Raw genomic sequence first — 10,492 nt, 5'->3', positions numbered from 1 at the left:
ATATGCACTAAGCAGATCTATATTCCACATTAATCATTGTCTTATGTTTTTTTTTTAATTTTTTTTAAATCAGTTTAATGTGTTCAATGAGCTTGGCCCTTTATCCTGCATTGACTACCAGCGGCCACCAGAGGGCGACCGAAACCTTTAAAAACAACAACTCGTGTTTGTTTATTTTTTAACTTCCAGCTGCTTCATAATTGATCAAACACGCAGCTGTAAACTGAGCAACACGGATGCTCTCTGCAAAATAATACCTAAAGTGTGTGTGTGTGTGCGCGCGCGCATGTGTACGCGCGCGTGCCTGTGCGTGCGTGCGTGTGTGTGTGTGTGTGTGTGTGTGTGAGAAACTTATTGAGAAAGTCAATCACAAAAGAAAGTTTTGAAACAGTGAGAACACGAGGTCGGTCACCTCCATGTTTTTTTTTTTTTCTCCTCTGTGATCTTTGAACCCGACCGACCTCAGACGTTCCTGATAGACCAACCAGAGCCGAACCTCGAAACAGTTAAAATCAGACCGCAGAAAACCCTCCAAGACTAAAACCCGACTTGTGCTCCGACAGTGCCATGGATGGGACTCTGCGCTGCGTAAAGACGCCGCGGACGTCGTGATTTTGGTAGCAGAGTAAAATGCTTTCATCAGGGCAGAAGTAGCGGATTTTTTTTTTTTTTTTTTTTTCAAAGGAAAATATCTAACTATTTACAGTAGAAATGTTTGACCCGAGATGTTTTATCACGTGTGTTTTGGTTTTTATTACAACGGCACAGAGCGTAAACGTTGTCGCGCGGGATGGACAGGCGTTTCTGGAGAATATTTTACACTATTATGGAGAAAATCAATCCATCACAACAGAGAATCTGGAGGATTTACTGCTGCTAATCTCAGCCAGGAGGTCTGAGTTAATCACGGAGCAAAATCCACTGGAGAACCAGGACGTACGTAAATGTTTAGGATGTAATGCGTGTTTTTAAGATCATTATTAGTCATTTGGATATTTTTACAAGGATTATTCTAGAAAAAAAAAATCACCTCAGTCTCATTTTTAATTCATAATAAACGTATTTAATTTTTATATTTGCTGTTTTGACATTTTATAGTAGCAATAAATGCTTTAAACGACTGTTTTATTACCTGTATATTGTTGATCAAATTTATGGTCATGGTTTTTCCATTTTAAAATGTTATATAGAAGATTTCTGTCCTGAAATAGGTCATGTAATACATGTATTCCCCACTTAAATTCATTATAGTTGTCTTTTGAATCTTTTTTGTTGTTGTTGCTGTTTCATCACCTACCACCAAAAATAATAATAAAACTTTATTTATAAACATGTGTTGTATAAAAAGAAGCAATACAAAGTCTTTCAGAAAATAAATAAAAGCAATAAAAAGATGTCTAATAAAGTCTTTCTGCCCCTCAGTGTCCCTCCGCAGGAGAGATCTTGTCCCACTTCGGGTTCAGTAATGTCAGTCAGCTGACTGTGGGACATCTGGGGAAAATCTGCCCTGCTGTGTTGACCCAGGTGCTGCTGCCCTCCTGCCCTTTCACCACCGCCAAGGCTCTTCTGCCTCTCGACTACATGGGTGAGTTGCTTCATCGTCCCCATAACGCCGGCTTATTTGTCAAGACCCCCGCAACTCAAATAATTCGCAGTTCAAGGGGGTTTGTTGCCTTGAATCAGGTCTGGCGGTGCTTTCGTCCACACCGACACACTGGTCTCTGAACAATCTTGTGGATGGAGGATGCTCTTTAAAGCTGACAGGGTTTTCTACCCGATGAAATGAGTAGGTTGTAACTGTAAGTGTCTCATGTTACCCTGATTCGACTTCCAGTGTTTCCTGTGTGTGTCCACGTTGTCCTGGGCTGACTCTCCAATCCACTGACCGACACACAGCCGTCCTCGGTGCTGTTGACACACTTACAGCCAACTGTGACTGTTGTTCACGACTCATGCTGGTTCCTATGCCGGCCCGAACACAATTTCTCTTGTGCAAATAAATAGTATTTAAAAAAAAGGGACATATCATTAGGAGTGAATAACAGTTTAATGACAGTTTGAGTAATTCATTTTTGCGATTAAATGCAGATGATGAGAGGCCGCTACAAAGAGCAATGTATGTAGAACAGTGCACTTCAGACGGGAAACCAACAATTTTACAATTCCCAAATAAGCGAAAGCTGGAAGGAAAACTTCATTTAAACTGAAGAAAACCTCCAGCGACAGGAAGGAAAGACTAACTTTTAACAGGAATAAATCCTCCTACAGCGGGAACCAAAAACTCTTTTTTTAACAGGAAGAAAACCAACATTGGCTGGAGGTTAAGGTGACTTTTTTGCACTGAATTAAGCCTTTCAGGTAGCTCTTATCGTTGCCTTGTGTGCTGCCCCCAGCTTCTCATTTTTTCGGTTTTGTGTGTGCAAAGTCTTGGTAAAGGATGCAGGATTTTTTTAGACCGCCTGAGAGGAAGTACCATCTTCAAGATGTAACTCAGGGTAAACAAAACCCACAGAGACTCTCCAACACAGTGACCAGTGAATGACCTCAATGACCTCAAATCTTCTGCAGTAATTCAACTTCAAGACAGCTGTTAGATTTATTGCTTTCAACACAATCTTTTAATGCAGCTTGACTGTATTTGATTAAAACGGAAATTTAAACTTACAGAAAATTCAAGTTTGATGACGTGAAAAAGGATGCAGATACTCATCAGCAATAAGCTTAAAGCATTTTATTTACTTTTATTTAATTGGGAGGCCTCTTGAGATACATTAGCTCTTTAATGAGCAAAATTACATTAAAACATGACATTAGAAAAATAAAACATGTCTTTTTAAAGCAGTTATATTCCTCATGGGATAATATTTGAATGTGATTTTGAATGCCTCACATGACAGCAGCATTTCCAGAGTTTATCTTGTTAATTTGCACGACAGATTTCAAGAAAATTTAGAGAAAGACTTGTAAATGTTCCTCCATCATTTTGTCCCTCACAGTGTGGGGTTACGGCTTCCTGGCCGTCACTGTGATCAACCTGGCGTCTCTGCTCGGCCTCCTGCTCATCCCCTTCACCAAGAAGCCTTACTTCCCCAAAGTGCTGACCTACTTCATTGCCCTGGCCATCGGGACGCTCTTCTCCAACGCTGTGCTCCAGCTCATACCGGAGGTTTGTAAGATATGGCGTTGACATGATCACAGATAAACAGAGATCTGGAGCAGGAAGTAACACTCTGCTGTTCATCCACAGGCTCTGGGTTTTGATCCGAAAGCGGACAACTATGTGATGAAAGCAGTCGGAATATTTGGAGGGTTTTACCTCCTCTTCTTCGTGGAAAAGATCCTGAAAATGGCTCTGGGGGTGGAGCATGAGGTAAGATAACAAGTCAGTTTATGATGTGAGTTTCTTGCAGAGTTATGTCAATTATTAGTCGGTGGATATTTGCTGTTGAATAGCTTGAGTTTATAGGCTTATTTGGCCCCTAATGACACATTTATTATCATAGACATGGCACTTTACTTTCAGTAAAATGAAAATGTGATAGAATAAACGGATTATATTGAGAGGAAATAACGTGAAAGTGGCAATAAATCTAAATTTAAATCAAAAACAGGGATGTAAAATGTAATGTTTTGTCAGTTCACAGTGTGAAATATTGATGAAGTATTGGATATATTTTATATTTTGTACAGAGGTTCATAGTCTCCAGAGGATTAACCCTAAAAACCAGGTTAAGGTGGAGAACTAAAGATGTTCCCATCAGCCTCTGCTGCCTTGAGCTAATTAGCAAACGCTAGCAAAACTAAGATGTTAAAACATTATACTTTACCATCAGCATGTTAGCATGCTTATGTTAGTATTCAGCTGCAGACTCTTATACTGTTTACTTTCATTAGTGCACTCACATGTTGTACTCTGACTTGTTAGTACACTTACTTGTGTAGCAAACCCTACACCTTTGTTGTCTCGAATCGCACACTTTGAATGCATCACCTGCAATTACCCATACAGTGGTTTGTATGGAAAGTATTCAGATCCCTTTAAATTTTTCACTCTTTGTTTCATTGCAGCCATTTGCTAAAAATCAAAAAAATTCATTTTATTTCTCATTAATGTACACTCAGCACCCCATCTTGACAGATAAAAACAGAAATGTAGAAATTTGTGCAAATTTATTAAAAAAGAAAAACTGAAATATCACATGGTCATAAGTATTCAGACCCTTTGCTCAGTATTGAGTAGAAGCACCCTTTTGAGCTAGTACAGCCATGAGTCTTCTTGGGAATGATGCAACAAGCTTTTCACACCTGGATTTGGGGATCCTCTGCCATTCTTCCTTGCAGATCCTCTCCAGTTCCGTCAGGTTGGATGGTGAACGTTGGTGGACAGCCATTTTCAGGTCTCTCCAGAGATGCTCAATTGGGTTTAGGTCAGGGCTCTGGCTGGGCCGGTCAAGAATGGTCACAGAGTTGTTCCGAAGCCACTCCTTTGTTATTTTAGCTGTGTGCTTAGGGTCATTGTCTTGTTTCACTGTTGGGATTGTATTGGGCAGGTGATGAGCAGTGCCTGGTTTTCTCCACACATACCGCTTAGAATTAACGCCAAAAAGTTCAATCTTGGTCTCATCAGACCAGAGAATCTTATTTCTCATAGTCTGGGAGTCCTTCATGTGTTTTTGTGGCAAACTCTATGCGGGCTTTCATACGTCTTGCACTGAGGAGAGGCTTCCGTCGGGCCACTCTGCCATAAAGCCCCGACTGGTGGAGGGCTGCAGTGATAGTTGACTTTGTGGAACTTTCTCCCATCTCCCTACTGCATCTCTGGAGCTCAGCCACAGTGATCTTTGGGTTCTTCTTTACCTCTCTCACCAAGGCTCTTCTCCCACGATTGCTCAGTTTGGCTGGACGGCCAGGTCTAGGAAGAGTTCTGGTCGTCCCAAACTTCTTCCATTTAAGGATTATGGAGGCCACTGTGCTCTTAGGAACCTTGAGTGCTGCAGAAATTATTTTGTAACCTTGGCCAGATCTGTGCCTTGCCACAATTCTGTCTCTGAGCTCCTTGGACAGTTCCTTCGACCTCATGATTCTCATTTGCTCTGACATGCACTGTGAGCTGTAAGGTCTTATATAGACAGGTGTGTGCCTTTCCTAATCAAGTCCAATCATTTTAATTAAACACAGCTGGACTCCAATGAAGGAGTAGAACCATCTCAAGGAGGATCAGAAGAAATGGACAGCATGTAAGTTAAATATGAGTGTCACAGCAAAGGGTCTGAATACTTATGACCATGTGATATTTCAGTTTTTCTTTTTTAATAAATTTGCACAAATTTCTACATTTCTGTTTTTTTCTGTCAACATGGGGTGCTGAGTGTACATTAATGAGAAATAAAATGAACTTTTTTGATTTTAGCAAATGGCTGCTATGAAACAAAGAGTGAAAAATGTGAAGGGGTCTGAATACTTTCTGTACCCACTGTATCTGCCTGCTTTAATTATTTTACCCAGAAATAACCGTGTTTTCGTGTCCTCTGTAATATTATGGTGGTACTTAGTAAAAAAAAAAAAAACAACACTTTATTGAGGTGTTCTGCAGCTTCTGCTGCATTGCAACAATGACAAACAATGAGGGTTAAAAGTGTAAATTTTTGGATGGTTTTGAATTCATCATCCTGGTACTTGAACGTTGAGGTGTGTTTTCAGTGTTAGTATTTAATTTGGTGCCAGCATTAGTCTTGTTACACGTACTCTTGTTCCACATTAATCCAGGAGCACACACAGTGTTTCTGTTGGTTGCTGCCCAGTGACACCAGTCTGAACTGGAGGGTTTAGTGTGTGAAGGTGTCATTCAGTCAGACTTTACTACAGTTTTGGAATGAATACATGCACAGGTGGACATTTTTTTTTATGCTGTAATGAGACTTGAAAGGGTATTTAGGATGATTTTTTTTTGTGTGTGTGAAAAAATACTGTTAAAGTACTTTTAAGGGTTGGTCAAATTAATCATTTTTGCTTATTTAACTATTCTCATATCTGTCCTGGCAGCACGGCCACAGCCACTTCACTCCTGCAGAGGCGCCTCCAGAAAACCTCCACAACGGAGACCTGCTGGAGAAAAAGGACTCCATAGTCCTGACCAGCATCACCACCATCGTCACCGAAAAGAGCAGCGCGATCCCGGAGGCTGCGCACGCCAACGCGACTCCTCCTCAGGTAAAACTGAGCAGGAAGCTTTTGATTTACTGCCTGCTTGCACGGATTGGCTCCGTGTGCACATATGTCACACTAACCCAGCGAGGTTTCAGCCCGCTGTTTAATCTAATGAGCAGATAAGTGTAAACAGTGAGTCCTCCCTGAAATCTTATCTGCACCGACTGTACCTGATAGAGATTTGCTGTCCTGCACTTTCCACGATCACAGTTAATCACGGTTTATAAATTATTATTAGAGTGTGTGTGACGAAAAAAAGAAAAAAGCCGAAGATATTTCAAAATATTGACAAAAAAAAAAGAAGAAAGTTTTGTTTTTATAATTTGGTTTGGACACACTTAATTTTTTCTACAAGTTTGAACATTTAGTTTTTCCTCTGGAGTCATTTATTGCACCGTTATCAGGGACACTGATTAGACCTGCTGTTAATATTTAACCTCTGGTGGGTCATATGGAGGAATCTGGTCCTGAAAGGATCAAAAACGCCAAACAAACACACACAGACAGACGACGACGGAGCGATCGAGCCGTCGGCCTCGGACCTTCGGATCCTTCCCCCCCCCTTCATGATAAACGCTGACTAACAAAAGGAGTCTTTATTCTCGGCGAGTCAAAGGGGCGTTTTGTCCCCGCAGAATATCTTCACTCAAAACCCTGTTTGTGTCCGCCTGCGCTCACGTTTCCTTTTAACAACACTCGCACGCAAATGCAGTGCTTCTACTCAGAGAAAATATGTCCCATTAGTATCTGTTACATTTTGAGGACCCCAGATGGACGCACGCTTCGCTGATTAAAGCTTTTAGCGGCGTCTTGCTGGCAGCAGCAAGGACTGTTTGTCTGTTGGTCCAACTGATGTTAAATGTCCTGCGGACTTCTGTGATCTTCCGTCTGGCGCCACCTCGAGTTTGGGGAAGTGACATGTCCGTCACTGTGGATTTAATCAGCTTCGGTGATCCTTCAGCTAAATCTGGCCCCATAATCCAGGCAAAAATTCTCTCTAATATTGTTTATGACTACCAGCAAAACTAATCAGACTCGGTGCAGCTGGGCCGATAAAGACCCAGAATTGAAAAATATCAAAATCTATAATCATCCTCTTCACCTTGTGTTTATTGATTATTAGTAATGTTTGCATGCTAATAGTGTCAGTGTAATTATATTAACGCTTCCCTTGAAGATTTGAAGTCCAGCCTCAGAGCTCGAAGCATCACTGTCCACTCTTAGTCATGTTTAAAAGTGAAATCTATCACGGCCTCTGCACCTATGTCCAAATTAACCACACAGGGTATATGATATTAATTTAAAATCTAAACCTTTTATTCTTATTTTTGTAATATTGACAAAGAAAATGTAGCAACAAGCAAAGATCGGATGCTAAAAGAAAATGCAAAATTTTGTCTTTGATTTTGTTGATAATTTGAACTTGAATGACACATGTTATCTTTTTTGGGTGCACGTCGTTGTTTGCATATCTTCTGGTGAAATCAAACACCAGCAGCAGCAGCGTGTCTTCAACCCGTCCTGTCTCCATTCTGTCTCCGACCCAGGACGCCCAGGTGTCCGGCATGATGTGCCACTGGCTGCGCGGCCAACGCATCAGCAACATCAAGACGGTGGCGTGGATGATCACGCTGAGCGACGCGCTGCACAATTTCATCGATGGTCTGGCCATCGGCGCTTCGTTCACCGTGTCGGTATTGACGGGCTTCAGCACGTCCACCGCCATCGTGTGCGAGGAGTTTCCCCACGAGCTGGGTGAGTGACAGCTGGAGAAAAATCCTTTAACCTCATCAATCCCCCACACGAGTCAACACAAAGTGATGCCGTGCTGACAAACGCTGTTCCAAACATCCGAATCACATTTGAAAATTTTGTGGAGATTCCAAAGTGGCAAAAACAAATGTGTAAACATCAATGAAGTTGATACAAAATATGAATATTTTCATTCAAACTGAGGCCCATTAAGACTCAATCAGATTTTTTTAGCATCTACTAACATGCTGCACAGCTGCATCTGTGACTTCAACTTAAAACGTTTCACAGTAACTTTAGAGACAAAACAGAAATGGCAAGGAGAGAAGAGAGAGGATGTAAAATGTTACATAAAAAAAAAAAAAAAAAAAACCTCAGCTGTGTTTGGCTAAAAAAAAAAACTCAAATATTTCAGTTACACTTAAAAGTTGTTTTTTTTTGGGTAGGCAAAGATTTCATTATGTTGGTCAAATCAAGATCATTTCAAAAATCTGTTAATCGCACATTGAAAACCGCTTTACATCACAAAATGCACTTTACAGCCAAGACGGAAAACAAATAAATGTTTTGCCTTCGCCATGTTTTAACACTTGTGTTTTGTTCGTCTGCAGGTGACTTTGTTATCCTGCTGAATTCAGGCATGAGCATCCCACAAGCCATTTTCTTCAACCTGATGTCAGCCGTGTCGTGTTACATCGGCCTCGTGTTCGGCATCCTGCTCGGGAGCAACTTTGCCCCCAACGCAATCTTCGCCATCGCAGGAGGAATGTTTCTGTATATTGCACTGGCAGACATGGTGAGTCGAATTTCATTATCTGGAAATGTCTTCTTGTCAACAGATAGCATGAGAAAAAAAACAAAAACAGGAGCAACTTTTTTGGTCTATATTTAAACTCCACAGACCCAAGTCTTAATTTAGTGTGCATTTATAATTACTCCCGGTTATTTGTGATCAGTGGAACCACAAGCATTTTCCTTGAACACGAAGTCATTTTTGAAAGAAATTATGTCCTTATATGGCTTTATGAATACAGTATAAAACTATTTTTTTACTACTAACGGCCTTAAAATGGCTGTGCAAAAACAAAACTGCAGGTGGCTGTTTTCAGTGTAAAACCTCTGATAACTGCATACCATACACAGAAGTGGAACATTTAGCAGCTCCACAGACCTGTAAGAGTTGATTGAAGTTATGCTTGGATGTTGTGCTGCCCTCAAGTGGTAAGAATTAGCAAGTGCACGTTTAAAATCAGATCAAAAATGATGTAATTTCTCACCACCACAGGTGGTAATATCCTAGAAAAATATACCCATTTTGTGGGGAGAAAGTTGTTTTTCAAAACAACCTGCAACCATCAGTTATTGTTTGACTGAAGGAGTGTATGAAAAGGAAAAAACAATAACCGGCTTTGGGTTTCGGTCTTTTCATGGAATATTTTTTACAATGATTAAAATATTGTTTCTGTTAAGGCTTGAAATTTTGACCCATTTTTGACTCAGTTTCAGTCTGATGCTGAGAAGGGTTTATAGCTTTGGGAAAAACAAGGAACAACAGCCCTTTAACTTCTTGTTTTTATATTATTACTTCCTAGTATTTTGGTTGTTTTGACACATTTAATACAGTGCGTTGTTTCACTCCTCATATCAGTTCCCAGAGATGGACAATATCGCACGGGAACAGAAGCAAACTTCCACCAAGATCATCTTCTTCCTCATCCAGAACGCGGGGCTGCTCACCGGGTTCGCCATCATATTGCTGATCACCATGTTTGCCGGGGAGATCAACCTGGGCTAGAAGAGGCTGAGACTCCAACTGGAGAGAGGAAATAGTAGTGAGCTGCTTCTGTTTCTGCTCACAGCTGCTGCAGCTGGGCAGGAAAGTGAATGTAAAGTCAATGTTTTGTTCAAACAAAACCAAAATGATGCTTTTCTACCTTTGGACTCTCAATTTAGTGAATGTTCACTTCATAAAAAAGGGAAAATCTGTACAATCACTGTGTATGAAATCTAGTCCGATTTATTTTAAGGAGACAATAAATTATTTTTTCAGTCTTCATATATTGAGATATTTTACATTTCTTGTACCTCACTGAGGCCGATTCAATTCAAATTCAATTTTATTTACTTAGCTAAATGAAGCGAATCAACTTTTAGTTCTGAATCAGGAGCAATAATGTGTGCCAAAGTCCGCGAGCTGTTATTATTGCATGTGTAAATACAGATGAAATTAAAATGTGCTAGTTTCAATTTATTCTTCCTATTTACGGATTATCTTTGGCACAAACATCTCTTTTACGAGGAACTAATTTCTATTATTTATACTTTGGGCAACTTTCAACAGTAAAATAAAGAAGATTCAGGTTAATTCAAGCAATTTTTATGTAAATCTAAATCTGCAATGCACCTAAAGAAAGCAGATAGATATAGCAAAGTAAAATATACGTTTATAGTTTAGTAAAAAGCAGCAGAAAATAGAAACATGGAAGTAAAGTACCTCAAATTCAACCACTGGAAATTTGTGATATAGTGCTTA

General features: G+C 40.2%; 1 protein-coding gene across 1 annotated transcript; it reads left to right on the top strand.

Annotated features, from left to right (window-relative positions):
• The first annotated feature begins 465 nt into the window (after nucleotides 1–465).
• Nucleotides 466–10,015, top strand: slc39a8 (solute carrier family 39 member 8). The gene is made up of 8 exons (XM_069711730.1): nucleotides 466–936; nucleotides 1,423–1,585; nucleotides 2,997–3,166; nucleotides 3,248–3,370; nucleotides 6,043–6,210; nucleotides 7,755–7,962; nucleotides 8,571–8,755; nucleotides 9,608–10,015. Exons 1-8 carry the CDS (start codon nucleotides 712–714, stop codon nucleotides 9,752–9,754), a joined length of 1,389 nt encoding a protein of 462 aa, XP_069567831.1. The 5' UTR covers nucleotides 466–711; the 3' UTR covers nucleotides 9,755–10,015.
• The last annotated feature ends 477 nt before the right edge of the window (nucleotides 10,016–10,492 follow it).

The sequence above is a fragment of the Brachyistius frenatus genome, unplaced genomic scaffold (genome assembly GCF_029030835.1).
Source record: "Brachyistius frenatus isolate BFR_SWC_R1_liver_20210118 unplaced genomic scaffold, ASM2903083v1 Contig_102, whole genome shotgun sequence".
Classification (NCBI taxonomy): Eukaryota; Metazoa; Chordata; class Actinopteri; family Embiotocidae; genus Brachyistius; species Brachyistius frenatus.
The sequence above is the reverse complement of the archived record's forward strand: the minus strand, read 5'-3'. Positions and strand labels throughout refer to the sequence as shown.